The 16,642-nt window shown below is 47.3% G+C and overlaps 2 protein-coding genes, 1 long non-coding RNA gene and 1 pseudogene across 3 annotated transcripts in view; all 4 read right to left on the bottom strand.

The window, feature by feature from the left end:
* LOC105501743 (melanoma-associated antigen C1-like) overlaps positions 1-1,473 on the bottom strand; it is a gene marked incomplete at its 5' end in the record, with an annotated part of 2,428 nt that extends 955 nt beyond the window's left edge. The window contains one exon of the mRNA XM_011927782.1: positions 1-1,473. Coding sequence (XP_011783172.1) covers positions 1-1,473 — 1,473 coding nt within the window.
* Positions 1,474-1,480: 7 nt separating this feature from the next.
* LOC105501740 lies at positions 1,481-3,279 on the bottom strand. Its single transcript, XR_001000231.1, has 4 exons — positions 3,181-3,279; positions 2,349-2,446; positions 2,087-2,193; positions 1,481-1,754 (listed from the first exon to the last, which is right to left on the bottom strand). It is a non-coding gene; the product is annotated as an uncharacterized LOC105501740 (long non-coding RNA).
* Positions 3,280-9,409: 6,130 nt separating this feature from the next.
* On the bottom strand, positions 9,410-10,441 carry LOC105501739 (annotated as a pseudogene).
* Positions 10,442-10,857: 416 nt separating this feature from the next.
* Positions 10,858-12,133, bottom strand: LOC105501742 (melanoma-associated antigen C3-like). The gene is made up of 3 exons (XM_011927781.1): positions 12,035-12,133; positions 11,596-11,844; positions 10,858-10,908 (listed from the first exon to the last, which is right to left on the bottom strand). Exons 1-3 carry the CDS (start codon positions 12,131-12,133, stop codon positions 10,858-10,860), a joined length of 399 nt encoding a protein of 132 aa, XP_011783171.1.
* Positions 12,134-16,642: the final 4,509 nt, after the last annotated feature.

The following is a 16,642-nucleotide window of genomic DNA, read 5'->3' as shown; positions in this document are numbered from 1 at the left end:
CTTCATGAAGATGATACTCAGAATAAGAATCAGGAGGCGGTTCGGGGGCATGCCCTGCTCATCACTCAGACTCCCCTCACAGCTGAGCTCTAATGCGTTTCCAAAGATGTTAGAGCCGTCAGGGTCCACTTCTCTCAGGGAAATGCCAAAAAGAATCTCTATGAACTCATGGGCTTTCCTGAAGATCATAGGAAAGTAGCCCCTATACCTGCTCATGACATTCGTCACCATCTCTGCCTTTGTGACAGGCTGCTGCGCTTGATATTTGAGGAGAAGAAAGCACACCAACTCGTCCACCTTTTCATCCAGTGTATAAGTGAACAAGGGCTCGCTCTCTATCAAGGACTCACTGTCTGTCAAGGACTCGCTCTCTAGCAAGGTGTCTGAGGTGCTTGTATCTTCATCTACTGGGCTGCTGGACTCTTCACTGAATGGGCTCAAGGAAGTGGAGGAGGAGGAGGAGCTCACAGCACTCTGGAGAGGAGGCTGTGCAGGCCCCTCAGGAGGACTCTCAGGAGGACTCTGGGAAAGACTCAATGAAGTGGACGAGAAGGAGCTGACAGGTCTCTGGAGTGGAGACTGGGCAGGCCCCTCAGGCGGACTCTGAGGACTCTGATGGGGACTCTGCAGAAGACTCGCTAAAGTGTAGAAGAAGCAGCTGAAAGGTTTCTGGAGAGGAGACTGAGCAGGCCCCTCAGGAGGACTCTGAGGACTGTCAGGGAAACTCTGGTGAAGACTCAATGAAGTGGAGGAGGAGCAGATGCTTACAGGACTCTGGAGAGAAGACTGGAAGTCCTCCCCCTGAGGAGGACCATGAGGAAAATGGAGAGGAGACAGGGAGTCCTCCCACTCAGCAGGAATCTGGAAAGGAGACTGTAAGTCCTCCCCATCAGGAGGACACGTATGAGTCTGGAGAGGAGACAGAGAGTCCTCCCACTCAGGAGGACTCTGAGGTCTCTGGAGAGGAGACTGGGAGTCCGTCCCCTCAGGAAGGCTCTGAGGACTATAGAGAGGGGACTGCGCAGGCCCCTCAGGAGGGCTCTGAGGACTCTCAGGGAAACTCTGGGGAAGACTCAATGAAGGGGAGGAGGAGCAGATGCTTACAGGACTCTGGAGAGAAGATTGGAGATCCTCCCCCTGAGGAGGACTATGAGGAAAGTGGAGAGGAGACAGGGAGTCCTCCCCATCAGGAGTACTCTGAGGACTATGGAGAGGAGACTGGTGGGAGTTGTCTCCCTCAGGAGCACTCTGAGGAATCTGGAGAGGCGACTGGGGGAAACCCTCAAAAGTACTTTGAGAACTCTCAGGGGAACTCTGGAAAACGAGCAGTAAATTGGAGGTGAAGGAGGAGCTCACAGGAATCTGGAGAGGCGACTGGGGGAAACCCTCAAAAGTACTTTGAGAACTCTCAGGGGAACTCTGGAAAACACTCAGTAAAGTGGAGGAGAACAAGGAGCTCGCAGGATTCTGGAGAGGAGAGTGGACGTCCTCACCCTCAGGAGGGCTCTGAGAAATCTGGAGAGGAGACAGGGAGTCCTCCCACTCAGGAGGACTCTGAGGATTCTGGAGAGGAGACTGGGAGTCGTCACCCTCAGGAGGACTCTGAGGAATCTGGAGAGGAGACTGGGAGTCATCACCCTCAGGAGGACTCTGGAGAAGACCCGGGGAGTCCTCCCACTCAGGACGACTCTGACGACTCTCAGCGGAACTCTGGGGAAGACTCGGCGTCGCAGCAGCAGGCATCTCCTTGTCCCCTGGAGAACACAGAATCAGAGAAGAGGATGAGGATGAGAAGGAAGAAGAGGAGGAGGAAGAGGGGAATAAAAAATGGAAAGAGGAAGAGAAAACGGAGGAGGCTTCCTCCTGTCCCTCATCTGGGGGATCCTCTGCATCTACCAACTCCAGTATGAAATTTGGCTTCTGGAAACCTTGCTCAAAGCTGGGGCATGGAAGGTTTGGAAAGAGAGGCACGATGAATATTGTTCAGGAGCAGCAGGTAAACGTGTGAGCACGAATGGGTATGATGGGATCCCACAGGACTGAGGGAGAGAGGGACGGTGCCAGTGGCCTCAGCTGAGAAACTCACCCATGATGGCTCTGACAAAGGCCGGCTTATAGCTCTTCTTCTCTTACGGTGGCACTCTAGGGCCTCACAGGTCGCCTGTCTTCCTAGGAGGTTTGTCTCCTGGGAACCTGTAGGAGGATGTGAGAAAGCACCTCAGGGCACAGCTGGCAGGCAGAGTCTGAGGCACCAGGAATGACAGTGGGTGGCTACGGGCTGGGTGCTGCCAGGTCTGCCCGGTTTCTGGGGGTAGGGCCCTTGGTACAGAGTCAGGCTGTGCACTCACCTTGACTCCTGGCAGTGCCTGGGCCTCCTCTGCTGTGGTGCTTTCAGGATGTATGTGTCCCTCACACCCAGGTCTTCAACTCCTGGTTCCTGGAGCACCTGCAAGAGGAAGTGAGGGAGACCCTCCAGTTATGACGGCAGCTGGGGCTGGCCAGACTCCCAGAGTCCCACGATTCTGAGGTTCGTGGCCCCCTCAGAATTCAATTAGCATTGTCACATGTCCTCAGACAGGGCCAGGCCCCCACCACTCTGCTGGCCTGAGGCAAAACCTCAGGTGAAACTCCACAGCGCTGAGAGCAGTGGGGGGTAATGAGGTGGCAGCCACCTCCCAGCACTCTGCCATGGGGGCGGTCTGGGTGGCCTCACTTCTGATGCACGTGTGACCCCTCAGGCCTCACTCTTGTCCCCAGCAGGGCCCGGGAGTCTTCCCTCTGCCAGCTGGAGGCAGCTCCCCATGCTGACTTGCCAGGGGACCCCCGAAAAAGGCCTCCCCGTCCCCTCCCCTACACCCCTCACCCAGCAACGAGAGGGCGGCCGCTCAGCCTCAGCCGACTGGGGAGCTCTAGGAGGGCTGATCTGAGGAGCAGGGTGGGAATCTCCGGGAATCCGTCCTCTGAAGTGGGGGTTCCCCCGGTCCTCCTCAATGGCTTCCTATTTATTCCCTAGAGGGCCGGCACCTCCTCCCTTCCTCTGACGTGAGGACCCGTCCCTCAGCCCTCGGCTACCATCTTCCTTTCCGCGAACTACAAGTCCCACGGCAGGGGTACAGCAAGGCGGGCCGGCTTCTCTCTGTGGTGGGGGGGGGTCCCTCAGTTCTCCCTCGGGGCCCTCACCTTGAAGACTGGATAGGTCTAAGGCTCTTCCCTCTGCTGACCTGAGACGAGCCTCGTCACAAAATACCTCAGGTCTTCAGCCTCCCAAGATGGACGCCGGAGAGTACATCCAGGAACCCTGCCGGGGATGATCAGGATTGACAGCCGAGCTAGCGTGGGGCGGGGCCTCCTCTCAGAGGAGCAACCGACCCCCACTTGTCAGCCTCCTTTCCATCCCTTCCTTCCCACCTCCAGGATGCGCTCCAGCCCTTCCTGCTCACTCCCTAAGCTTTGCCCGACTCTTCCCTCCCACCTCCCCAGTCCTTGACACACCCCACCTTTTTCCAGGGCTGACAGCAGGGAGTGGCAGGGTGCAGCCTGCGCCTCCCCTCCGTGTTGGGAGGTCACTGTCCTTCGACAGAGTTCTCTTCTTGTTGCGTGACCAGCCCAGGGGCAACTCCCTCTGTTTAACCGAAGCTGCCCTCCTCAGAGATAATCTTCCCTCTAGCTGACTCCCAAAGTGAAGATCAGAAAGTTGTAAATCTGGGGACCCTGATGGGCTCCTCCAGAGCTGGTAGCAGGCACAGGGACAGGACAGGGGACACTACCAGTCATGGATGTTCCCTTCCTGCCCTCCTGAGAGGCTGCGCCTGGACTCTTGAAATGGTCTGGGCTCCCTGCCTCTGTGCATCTGAGTCTTTCACCTCCGAATAAGCCCCTCCCATCCCTGAGACCTGCAAGGTGTAAGAGAGGGAGAATCACATCCATCCACGGGGGATATGGCCTCCCAGGCCCCAGGTAGGAGTCCGCTGCCCTCTGTCTGAAATGGCGTGGGAAGGACCCTCCGTCTTTCTCAACCGATTATTCTTGACACGGCCTCCACTCCCTCCCTCTTCCATCCAGAGACTGTTTTTCAGATCAAGGTTCCCATTTCCATGAAACCCTCAAGAGGGACTGGAGCACCCTTGCATCTCTCCCTAATGGCCCTGCCCAAGCCCTCCTAGGAGTGAAAATGGGCTGGTTTTGGGGGATCCTCCTGTGTCCGTAGTGGGGTAGCTCACCAGTCTGTCCTCTGTATCAGCCTGGGGATGCCTGGAAGGACCCCTCGTGATCTTCCGCTCTCATGATCTGAACTGAAACTCACCAGAGCACAGCCTTGTCCTCTTTCTCCCCCCTAAGGTGTCAGGGGACACCCCTGTGGGTCACCATGCCCCTGGGCCTCCCGGGGATGGCAACAGGTGGGGAGCTGGTTTCTGTGGATCCTCCTCTTTGTGGGCAAGAAGTCTCTGCAGTTTTCCCTCAGAGGCCTCATCTGACTACTGGCTGCTCCTGGGTCTTCTATCCTTCCCAAGATGACAGTATGACACAGGGAAAAACTGAATGTGACTTTACCCTGAAGAAAACTGTAAAACACTACGTCACCATGGTGATTAAATTAACATCATCAGTGACAAATTGTGTTGGTAGTATGTGCCTTCGGTACGATATGATAAGAATGGCACTTGTTTTCAAAATCAAGTGAAGTCTCAGTGAACTGGCACAGCCAAAGGACATTTAAAGAGACATGATGAAAAAATGTAATGGAGCATCCGCAGGGGATCCTGGGACAGAAAATAGATTTTCAAGACAAGGAAATATATGTGAATTAAGTATGTTTGTTAATAAAGAAAGGATGTTTGCGTAGGAATAGTATCAGCTCTTTTTTCATAACCACGTCTTAATTTACTTGCCTCTGAGATAATCCCATCTCCAAATAATGCCACATGTTAATTTCAACATAAGATTTTAGTGGGGATGCAATTGAATCTATAATAGTGGAAAGGGAATTGGCAGACCTATATGTATATTGTTACCCATGTGTAGTTTTAAACACACACATAAGCTCGTATATGCATACATTTTATTTTAAAAATCACGTCTATCTTTCTCAAAATTCTAAATCAGCTTTTAAATGTAAACACCACATGGTTAATTGTGGAAACTACTGGATAGGGAGCTGAATTTTGGAGGAACTTTCCAAAGGGGAGAATTGTGATTTCTACCTCCTTTTAAAATATTTGCAATAAAAATATATGCAGTATTTATTTGTAAGGAAAGTATTGAAATAAGCCTAAGAAAAGGATGTTGAGCAGTCCAGGAGGCAGATAAAGTAACAGTAAGCTCATAGAACAACAACAAAAAAGCCTTGATTTTTACATGACTTAACACAAATTTACTTTTTTGTACATAAATTCTGATTTTAGTTGGCAGGGTATTGTGGGCTGAATTTTGACTCTCCCCCAAAATTCATTTATCCAAGTCTTCAAACCCAGTATCCCAGAATGTGACTGTATTTGAAAATAGAAACTTTGAAGAGGTAATTAAGGTAAAATGAGGTCTTAAGGTCAGGTTCATATTTAATATGACAGGTGTCCTCATAAGAAGTGCAGATTATGATACAGACACACAGACCGAGGAAAAATCATGTAAGAATTCAGTGAGAAAGTGGCCATGAGCAAGCCACAGAGAGGCCGGGGAAGAAATCAAACCGGTTAACATCTTGATCTCAGATATTTACCTTCCAGAAATGTGAGAAAACACATGGGTATTGTTGAAGTCACCCAGTCTGTGGTACTGTGTGATGGTATAATAAACTAACCCACAGCGGGTCCTGGCTTTCACCTTGTAGCTCCACATCACAATAGATGTTAAGTGCTGAACAGAAACGGAAGCATGGGAAAGATGCACTGGCTTCTGTCTAACTACCAATGAACCAGCCAGGAAGGCGAGCTAGACAAGACAGAGACGGGCACTTGTAGTCTCTCCCATATGTTATTACGGTGCTCAATGAAAAGCAATTATTATAATTCATGACAGCAAGTCTCTTCATTGCTTGGGATTGTTTCTGGGAATGTCCGCATAGCCTTGAAATCTTCCAGCTTTTTCTTGCACCTACGAGGTGACTGGTGGTTTCAAATACAGGATTACATCCAGTTTTAAAACAATTCTGTAAGTCTTCACAGAGACGATCAACCTTACTTCCTCAATATCACTTGGCACTGTCCTTTTAATAACCTATATAATTTCTTCAGGCTGAGAATTCTCTCATATTTTTGGTGTATGGTAAATAATCTACCCTTTGAGCCTCTGCTACCCTGCATTTGACGGAACATTCCTGAACAGCTATACACGTGCCTGTGGCTCACTGCAAGCCAGGATTTTCCTGTGGAGCAGGTACACACACAAGAGACAGCGGAAGGATGTTTAACTATTGTTTATTTCTCATCAGAGCTGGCATGTCCCCCAAAGTACCCTGCTAACATCCTAGGCAGTCTTCAAGATTTTGTTATTGTTTTGTTTTTTTTTTTCCAGAAAATCACCTTCTAGTAGATCATTTAGAAAGCGATGTCTATAGCCTTTCCTCATCCACAAAGTTTATGAAGGAAAGATTGGCATTTGATCATCTACAAAAGCTTATTCATCTCTGTTTGTGTTCAGTGCCCTGTTTCAAATAATGCATCTCATTAAAATCATACTACAAGTATCAAATATTAGGAAGATTTCAAATAAGCTATATCTGACCTTAGGATTGCATCCCTAAAACCCATATGTTATGTGGCAAGTCAGATTTTACTCTGCAGCCTATTTGGTAACATGTTGATCGTGTGTTGAAGATGCCCAGCCTAGGTATGGAAATGTCACTATCCAAAGTGAATAGTCACATCGAAAGGCCATTATCACAGAGGAACCAGGGAGAGGGATGGATGAGTCAGGGAACTTCTGCAGGGAGTAGGAATGGTCTATCTCAGGGGAAGGCCAGGTGCTTCTAGGCTCTTGCGCTGAGAGTTGAGCAGCCACCTCCAAGCACTCTACACCAGGAGAAATAGGGGCTAGTCTCGTATCTATTCTGGTGCACATGTGACTCCTCAGTCCTCACACTTCAGAAGGTGAGACCGTAATGAGAAGTTAGTAAGGAGGCCGGGTTCCAGAGTTGCGCAAGAGAGCACACAGGGGAGATCAAAAGGAGGGGCAGGGGCTGTAATAGGAAAAGTTGTTGGGGTGGACAAATCTGCCAGCACCTGGACATTCAGCTCTCAAGAAACCCAGGGCTTAGAACAAGAGGACTTTAGGTAAAGAAAGCCAATAATGTTCCCCAAGTGTATTTTATTCCCATTTGACCTTCCATCTTGCTGCCTAACTTAATACCTTAGCCACACCGTTCATCTTTATTTCACCTGAGAGACATTAAGAAGTGTGAAAAGAAGTGATTTAACAGGCAAAGGCCTTCCTCAGGCTGGGAGGAGTGGGGACAGTGTGGGCCTAAATGAATTCAGACCAGGGCTCATGTCACAACCTTGTCACATTCTAGCTATGTGGTCTTGGGAATTTATCAAGCAGTATGAGCCTCAGGTTCTTCATTTGCAAAATGAGTTTGATAAGCCCTGTCTTGTAGAATTGCTGGAATGTACATAATGTGACTAACACACCTGCCACAGTGCCTGGCATATATTGGAATTTTCATAAATGGCAGTTGTTATCAATGATTACCACACCAAAGGTTACTGTCTTTTGTGAAATGTTCAGCTCTTAGTTTTGTTATCCCAAACATCTGAGAATATGTAGGCGAATGTGTCATGGAATACCAGCTTAACCAAAACTTTGGCTTCATAAATAAAACTCAGTACATTTTTTTTTCTGAAAGGGTATATTGTATAATTTGGAAAAGGCAAGGCATCTTCAGCTGGAATGCAACTCAAAGATGCTAGAATTTGAGTCAAACACCAACTCCTTTATACCTTCCCCATTGCTCATCCTTCCAAACCACTATTTTTATTTATCCTCCAGTAAAAATCTAGCCCTTGCTTACAGTTGCCCACATCACAACTGAAATAACCTAATTAAATGTCTTTCAATGGAGTAGGCTCTGGTTCTCCCAAGCCAGGCAATTAAGTGCCAGCCTACAGGCTTCTAAGCAACACTTCAAGGGATTATCGCCCTATGTCTCAGGAAACCCTTGCAGATGATGGTTATCAATCACCTAGTTCTTACACTGTGTTCAAGCTCACCAGTTTGAGAGCCGCAAGACACCTTCTATTAATTCCCCATGTGGAGACTCCTCTCTGCCTCATCCTCCACCAGAAGGAACTACTCAGAGCGGTTTTCCATTCCAGGTTTTTCTTTTTTTGTTTTTTTTTTTGTTTTTTTATTATTGTACTTTAAGTTCTAGGGTACATGTGCACAACATGCAGGTTTGTTACACATGTATACCATTCCAGGTTTTTCTATCACCTTCTGCGAGTCTGGGCCCTGCCACTATCCAGCTTCATAACAATCAGCTCCCACAGAAGCACCAGAAGTTTCCCGAAGGGCAAAACTGTCATAGCTCTGGGCCCTTTTACTTGAAGGCTCTATCTGGAGTTTCACCTCCCCACTCCTTTTTAAACTAGTTTTTATGATTGTAGACAGTATCTTACCATACTCCTGATATGGCTTCTGAACCTAGACTCTAACATTTTATGGGTGGAGATAAGTCTTGGTTTTCATAGTATCCTCACTACTAAGAGCACGCTCCACAAGCAACTGCTCAAAGAATGTTTAGCAAATAGTCACTGAGGCTTTTATTTATTAAGATTTAATTTCTGCTACTTTCTTGAATAAACCAAGCAAAGCCAGGTATATATCCTTAATTTGGAGCAACAACAGAGTAGCATGATAAGGATATGCAAATATCACCATACTTTATTCTGTTCCACCATTTAACTGCTGAGTTATTTCAAATTTTAAAGAAAATTCTTATCCGAACACCACATTACATTGTTTCAGTTCACAAAATAAGACAGATTTTCCCTTTGTTTATTATGAAATATCAAACTCTCTCTTAAATCGGACAAACAGCAATACAAGTGTGAATAATATTCATAAACTAAGATTCTGAAGTGAATTAAACCAATCGGAAGGAGAAGCATTTGTAAACTATACCCCCCCACACACAAAAAATGTTAAACTCTTAAGTCACTCATATGAAACAGAAACACAAGAAACACTGTGGTCCCTCCACCTCCACTCTGGACCTCCACTGCCTAGAACCTCGTCTGCCATCTTCCAACACAGAGGGGAAATCTGCTTCAGACATCACTCAGGACAGAAGTTGGTGGACATGACACCGGGGCTTGCACTGGCCGTGGCAGTAGCATCATCTGTGGCGTCAATTATGGCCTGGGCTCTGTCTTCCACATCTTTCAAAGCATCCATGTACCAGGATGGAAATGAACTAGGGATGATACTGGATAGCTTGGCTAAAAACTCTAGGACTTTTCTCTTGCTGGCCTCTGAATGGGCTCTTGGACCCCATAAGAATTCATAACGTGGAGGAGCGTTGTTGGGCACCTCCCAGTACTCCAGGTACTTTCTCTGCACCCAATCTATAGTGAGCAGTTTTCTGGGATTCCCATATATAAAGTGCTCTGCTCCCTCCCAGCACACACCCCGATTGCACTCAACACTTCCCAGAGAACCTCCTCAGGGACACAGCTGCCCTTTATGGAGATCATACTGAGAATAAGAATCAGGAGACAGTTCTGGGGCATGCCCTGGTCATCAATCAGGCTTCCCTCATAGGTGAGGTCTAATGTGTCTTCAAAGAAATAGGAGTGGTTGTCGGGGTCCATATCAGTCAGGGCAATGCCAAAAATTAGCTCCATGAGCTCATGGGCTTTCCCGAAGACCATAGGAAAATAGTCGCTATACTTCTTGATGACAGTCGTCAGCATCTCCGCCTTTGGGACAGGCTCTTTTTTTTGATATTTGAGGAGAAGAAACTGCATCAACTCAGCCACCTTTCATCCAGGGCACACCTGGGCAAGGATTCGCTTTCTGGCAAGGCCTGCCACGTAGCTGTATCCTCCTCTTCTTCACTGCTGGACTCCTCATCCAATCGGGTCCACAAAAGAGGGGATGAGCAGGAGTTTAGAGGACTCCGGGGAGGACTCTGTGGAGGACCCTGGGGAGAGATCTTGGGAGGACCCTAGGGAGGAATCTCAGGAGGACTCTGGGGAAGAGGTGGCACCCCCGCAGCAGGCATATCCTCATCTTCTGGAGCACCCCGAATCAGAGTAGAGGGTGAGGATGAGGAAGAGGGAGAGGAGGAGGGGAATAAAAAGTGGAAAGAGGAAGGGGAAGTGGAGGAGGCTTCCTCCTCTTCCTGATCTATGGAATCCTGTGCATCTACCAAGTTCTCTATCACACTCGGGTTCTGGAAGTCTTCCTCAAAGCTGAGGCGTGGAAGGTTTGGAAAGAGAGGCATGAGACCTGTTCAGGAGCAGCAGGTAAACGTGTGAGCAGGGATGGGGATGACAGGATCCCACAGGCCTGAGGAAGAGAGTGACAGTGTGAGTGGCTTCAGCTGAGAAACTCACCTATGATGGCTCTGACAAAGGCCGGCTTACAGCTCTTCTTCTCTTAAGGTGGTGCTCTAGGGCCTCACAGGTCACCTATCTTCCTAAGAGGTTTGTTCCCTCAGAATCTGTAGGAGGATGTGAGAAAGCAGCTCGGGATACAGATGCCAGGCAGAACCACAGGCTCCGGGACTGACAGTAGGTGGGTAGGGCCGGGTGCTGTGGGGTCTCCCCTGTTTGTGGGGGTAGGGCCCTTGGTACAGAGTCAGGGTGTGCACTCACTTTGACTCCTGGCACTGCCTGGGCCTCCTCTGTGGTGCTGGTTTTAGGAAGTGTGCCTCAGACCCAGGTCTTCAACTGCTGGTTCCTGGAGCATCTGCAAGAGGAAGTGAGGGAGACCCTCAGGTTAAAGAGTGCAAGCAGAGCCTTGGGCCTCCCAGGGCTGACAGCTGGGGCTGGCCAGACACCCAGAACCCCACAGTTCTGGACTGCATGGTCCCATCAGAATTTAATTAGCATCCTCACCGTTTCTCAGACAGGGCCATGTCCCTACCACTCTTCTGGCCTGAGCCAAAACTTCAGAGCAAACTCCACATCCCTGAGAGCAGTGGGAGGTGGTGAGGTGGCAGTCGCCTCCCAGCACTCTACCACGGAGGTAGTCGGGGTGGCCTCATGCCTGTTCTGATGCACATGTGACTCCTCAGTCCTCACTCTTATCCCCAGCAGGGCCTGGGAATCTTCCCTCTGCCAGCCGGAAGTTGGTCCCTGTGCTGACTTGCCATGGGACCCTCAGACCAAGACCTTCCCTTTTCCTACACCCCTCACTCACCAATGAGAGGGCTGTCGCTCAGCCTGAGCTGACTGGGGAACTTTACGAGGGCTGATATGGAGGAGCAGGGTGGGAATCTCTAGATCTGTCCTCTGAGGTGGCAGTTCCCCTTGTCTTCCTCAAAGTCTTCCTATTCATTCCCTAGAGGGCCAGCACCTCCCCCCTTCTTCTGTCATGAGGACGTATCCCTCAGCCCTTGGTTGCCCTCTTCCTGTCTAGGACCTACAATCTCACAGCAGGTACAGGGCAGGCAAGAGCTGCCTCTTTCTGTGGTGCGAGGTCCCTCAGTTCTCCCTTAGGGCCCTTACCTTGAGGATTGGCCGGTTCTAAGAGTCTTCTGTCTGCTGATCTAAATTGAGCCTTCTCACAAAATGCCTCAAATACTTCAGACTCCCAGGATGCAAGTCGGGAAAGCACATCCTGCAGCCCTGCCAGAACTGACCAGGGATGACAGCAGGGGCAGCGTGGGGCTAGGTCTCCTCTCTATGGAAGAACCACCCCTCACCTCTCTACCTCCTTCCCACACTTTCCTGACCACCTACCGGCCCCCTCCACCCCTTCCTGCCTACCTCCCCGACCCTTTCCACCCCTTCCTGCCCACCTCTCAGTACCCCTCCACCTTTTCCTGGTCACTTCAAGCCCCTCATCCATATTTCCCTGCCCACCTCCGCACATCCTTTTTCAGGGCTGACAGCAGGGAGTGGCAGGGTGCAGCCTGCGCCTCCCCTCCATGTTGGAAGGTCACTGTCCTTCCACAGAGTTCTCTTCTCATTGAGTGGCCAGTCCTGGGGTTTCTCCCTCTGCTTAACTGAAACTGCCCTCCTCAGAGAAAACTTCCCCTCCAGCAGACTCCCAAAATGGAAGTCCGAAAGTTGTCATCTGGGGACCCTGATGGGCTCCTCCAGAGCTGGCAGCAGGCACAGGGACAGGACAGGGAGCACTACCAGTCGTGGGTGTTCCCTTCCTGCCTTCCTGAGAGGCTGCGCCTGGACTCCTGAAACGGCCTGGGCTGCCTGTCTCTGTGCATCTGAGTCTTTCACCTCCGAATAAGCCCCTCCCATCCCTGAGACCTGCAGGGTGCAAGAGAGGTGGACTCACATCCACCCACAGTGGGACCTCCTAGGCCCCAGGCAGGACTCTGGTGTCCTTTTTCTGAAATGGTGCGGGCAGGACTCTGTTTTCCTGCAGTTATTATTCCTGACATGGCCTGGGAGCCCTTCCCTTGCTCTCCAGACACTTTGTTCTTCAGATCAAGGTTCCCATTTCCATGAGACGCCCCCAAGACGAAGTGAAAAGCGCCAGCATCCCTGACTGAGGGCCCTGCCCAAGGCCTCCCAGGGTGAAAACAGGGACTGGATTTGTGTGTCCTTCTGTTTCTTGGGAGGGATGTCTCACCAGTCCTTCCTCTGTGTCATCGTGGGGATGCCTGGAAGGGCATGAGTCCCTTCCCCTCTCATGATCTGAAGTGAGACTCACCTGAGCACAGCCTTCTCCTCTTTCTGTCCTCTGAGATGTCAGGGGAACGTCACAGTGGGCCACCATGCCCCAGGGCCTCCCAGGACTGGCAGCAGTAGTGGAGCTGGATTCTGTGGATCCTCCTCTTTGTGGGCAGGGAGTCTCTGCAGTTCTCTCACAGGCCTCATGTGACTACTGGCTGGTCCTGGGTCTCCCTGTTCTTCTCATGATGACAGTATAACATACGGCAAAAAATAATGTAACTTTACCCTGAATAAAGCTAAAAAGCACCACGATGCCACGGTAATCAAGTTAATATCATCAGTGACAAATTATGTTGGTACTATGTGCTATTGGTATGATATGATAAGAATGGCACTTCACCTGTCTGTTCATCCTTCCAGGAAACATAACCTACATCAAATAATGATCAAAAAAATCACATAAATCCCAATCAAAGTCAATTTTACAAAATGCCTAACCACATGAAACTGTCAAAAGTGTCAATGTTTTCAAAATCGAGAAATGTCTCAATCAACCGGTACAGCCAAAGGGCATCTAAGGAACATGATAACTAATAGCAATGGAGTATCCTCAGGGGATCCTGGGATCGAAAACAGAATTTCGTGAAAAGAAAGAAAATGTGACTAAAGTATGTTCAATAATAAATAAGAATATTTGTTAAAAACAATGTATAAATACTGGTTCATTAGTTTTAGGAAACCTTACCAAGGTAAGATGTTACTAACAGGAGGAATTGAGTGTGGAACATATGATAACTTTCTTATTATTGTTGTAATTTTCTTGTAAATCTAAAATTATTTAAACATAAAGTTTATCAAATATGAAAAATGTTACCAAACTAGATAAAAGGATATGCATGAGACACCTGTAACAGATATATCTTTTAAGGAAATGTTGAAAGCCTCTAGTTTGAACTTGAGACCTAACCTAGAGTTTCTGCTACAAGTATTTCTATTACTTCTTATACTAGAGGTACTAGCAAGTGTAGTAATCCAAAGAGGAATAAATGAAGGAATGAGGATTGGCCAGTTGGAAACAAGGCTTTTGTGATTAATGGATGATTAGATTGTGCATGAAAAGAATCCAAAACAACTAAAGATAATTTATTCAATATATAATAGTATATCAGTTTGCTAGTATAAGGTCAATATTCGAAAGAATATCAACTTCATTTTTTGTCAGGGAAAGAGTATGAAAATGAAAGTAAAGAATATATACTTTTAACCTATAGTACCAAAATATCAATTATCTTAGGAAAATAATTTCACCAAAAACATTTTAACCAAATAAGACTGGGAGGCAGCTGATGGCTGGTTAAAATATTTTTTGGTTAAAATATTTTTTGGTTAAAAAAGCTTAACCAAAAAATTTTTACAGACAAAAATATTAAAATGCTGTTGAGGCATATTAACAAAGACCTACCTGAACATAAAATAAAATAAATTCATGGGCATGAATATTCAATATTTTAAATATGTTGATTCTTCCCAAAAAGGAATCTACAGATTGATTGCAATCCTAAATCAAAACTGCCAAAGGACTTTGGACCTGAAGGCATGTGAGAATCACCTGATTCTAAAATATAAAGACATGCAAATGGACAAGCATAGTCAATATACACTTGAAAAAGAGCCATTTGTCTACCAGATAGTAAGAATTACAAAGCTACTATAGTGAAGAGTTTGAGATTTGGGTGCAGAGATAGACCAAAGGAACTGAATGGAGAGTTCTGAAAAACAAAACCAACAAAACATGTATAAACATATGCTAAAACTTGCAGCTTTAGAGCAGGAGAGAGTCTTCTTGAAATAAGTGTCAGTGGAACAACAGAATATCCATACAAAAAACCTAACTTAAGTGGAACTCTTTTTCATATTAAACAGAGAAAACAATTACAGGGAAATTCAAAACCTACCTTAAAAATGTTTGTTATAAAAAAACCGCAAAAATACACAGACATACTCAGAATAATAAGTCTTTGTATAAATTATCTTTACACAAGTTCACAGTATAAGTAAATTAGAGCATCAGTAAGCCTGGATTTGAAAGCACTGAAAGAGGCTGGGGTCTTTGGTCACTTCAGTACCAGGGGGAAGTAAGATGATAAGGGTCAAAGAGGAGCACAGGAAATAGCATCTACTTCTGCCCCCTTGTTTCAGCCATAAAGGGCCTGACTGCTTTCATGAACCTTTGCTTCCTGAGAGCAAGACTTGAAATCTCAATAGTGGCTGGGGGAAGGCCACTTGGGACAATGTTGTATTAATTCCCTCTCCTACTTGGCCAGTGCTTCTGCTTACCTCTGGAACTCTGTGGATCCAAGAAATACAACGTGAACAGTTCTACTCCAGAAAGTCATGAACAGGGGATGTTGTGTTGATAACAGAAACCTGACCACATCCAAAAACAGTTTACTGACTTAAGAGGCAGTACCAGTTTGCCCAAATGTGATGGGAATAGAGGTTTATTTTCCTCTCCATATAGATAGGAGACTCACGTATTTCCTTTCAGCTGTTCTTACTCCTGACAGGACCCTCAGCAGGATTCAGGAACCCTGAGATTCCAAAAAACGTTGACTTGTGGCTTTGCCAGAGACTTCCCTGAGGGTTGGGACCCATTTTATTGACTATGGTCAGGATCAGCTCAGTCGTTTATGAGCTAACTTCCTTCTTCAGCTTTGGCTCAGGGTCCCAGGGGCAGTGGGCCTCTGCTCATAGCCAGGATTGGTGGATCAAACCTCAGCGCTCAAGGTGGAAACCCACAGACAAGGAAGCTCTTCTCCCAGACTGGGAGGCAGCTGGTGGGTAAATTCCAGCTCTGGCCCCCATGTCCTTGGGAATTATCCTCATGGAGTTGTTCTTCTGAGGTCCCAAGAAGGGAGCATTTCTTATGGATAGTAAAAAGAAAATGGCAGCCTATCCTTTTACCTCCTGGTATTGGAAATAAATCTCCTGTCCAGAAGAAAGAAGGACTAACGTTCTTGGGATTGAATCAATGGGGAGTGTCAGGGACCTTTAAAAGGAGTGAACACAACCATTTTCCTAACATGCCCCAAATGACTCACCTTCGGTTCCTTATTCTCACTTAGATTCAGCCTTCAAAGAACATGCCGCCTCTGTCACTAAAGATTTACCATAGTTGCCATGAATATAGATTTTTTGCACACAGGTTTGGGGGAGGGGAGGGCATTCCCTGATTTCAAGGAAGAAGGAGCATTTGTGTGTGGTTCAGAGAGGTTATAAAATACACATGAGGGCTGACAACTTATTAAAAAAAAATAGCTCAATGTGACTTTTTTGCTATAGGTGGTACATTTTTTGATATACTTGATGCCTCCCTTTCGCTCAATTTTTATCAAATCCAAGAGCAGCATCTGTTACCCCAACCTCTAAAACCCATGTGAAGTCCCTCCACTTCAATTGATCTCCATTACTAACTCTGTGGCTCATCTCTCACCTAGACTAAGACAAACCCTTTTTTGCTGGTGCCTCTCCTTTTACATTTAATCCTGTAAAATCCATTCTTTTCTTGGCATCCTTTTGAAAACCCAGTGCATGGCTGATTTTTAAAACTTTGTATACATCAGCGTTCACTATAATGAACATTTTTATTTGTCGTAGCAAATACAGAGTCTTACATCTGCCACTAAAATGTCATAGAGATCCCTTCCTTTAGCCAAAAATTTATCTTGCTTCACCTTGATAGTCAACTACCACCCCCTGCCCAAATCCCAGCAACAATAGTGTGTTTAGCGTGTTTTCTTTATCTACTTTTTTATCATTTCCAGATTTAAAATGCATAGAAT

This window comes from Colobus angolensis, unplaced genomic scaffold (genome assembly GCF_000951035.1).
Source record: "Colobus angolensis palliatus isolate OR3802 unplaced genomic scaffold, Cang.pa_1.0 Scaffold745, whole genome shotgun sequence".
Lineage (NCBI taxonomy): Eukaryota > Metazoa > Chordata > Mammalia > Primates > Cercopithecidae > Colobus > Colobus angolensis.
Note: the sequence above shows the minus strand (reverse complement) of the source record. Positions and strands in the feature narration are given on the sequence as shown.

Excerpts from the sequence above, each read along its gene's own strand:
- LOC105501742 (XM_011927781.1), bottom strand. The coding sequence starts at position 12,133 with ATGAGAAGAGAACTCTGTGGAAGGACAGTGACCTTCCAACATGGAGGG. Across the intron at positions 11,845-12,034 it reads TGTCAGCCCTGAAAAAGGAT|AGAGGAGACCTAGCCCCACG; the intron begins GTGCGGAGGTGG and ends GTTCTTCCATAG. Across the intron at positions 10,909-11,595 it reads TTGCCTGCCCTGTACCTGCT|ATGCTCCAGGAACCAGCAGT; the intron begins GTGAGATTGTAG and ends TTCCTCTTGCAG.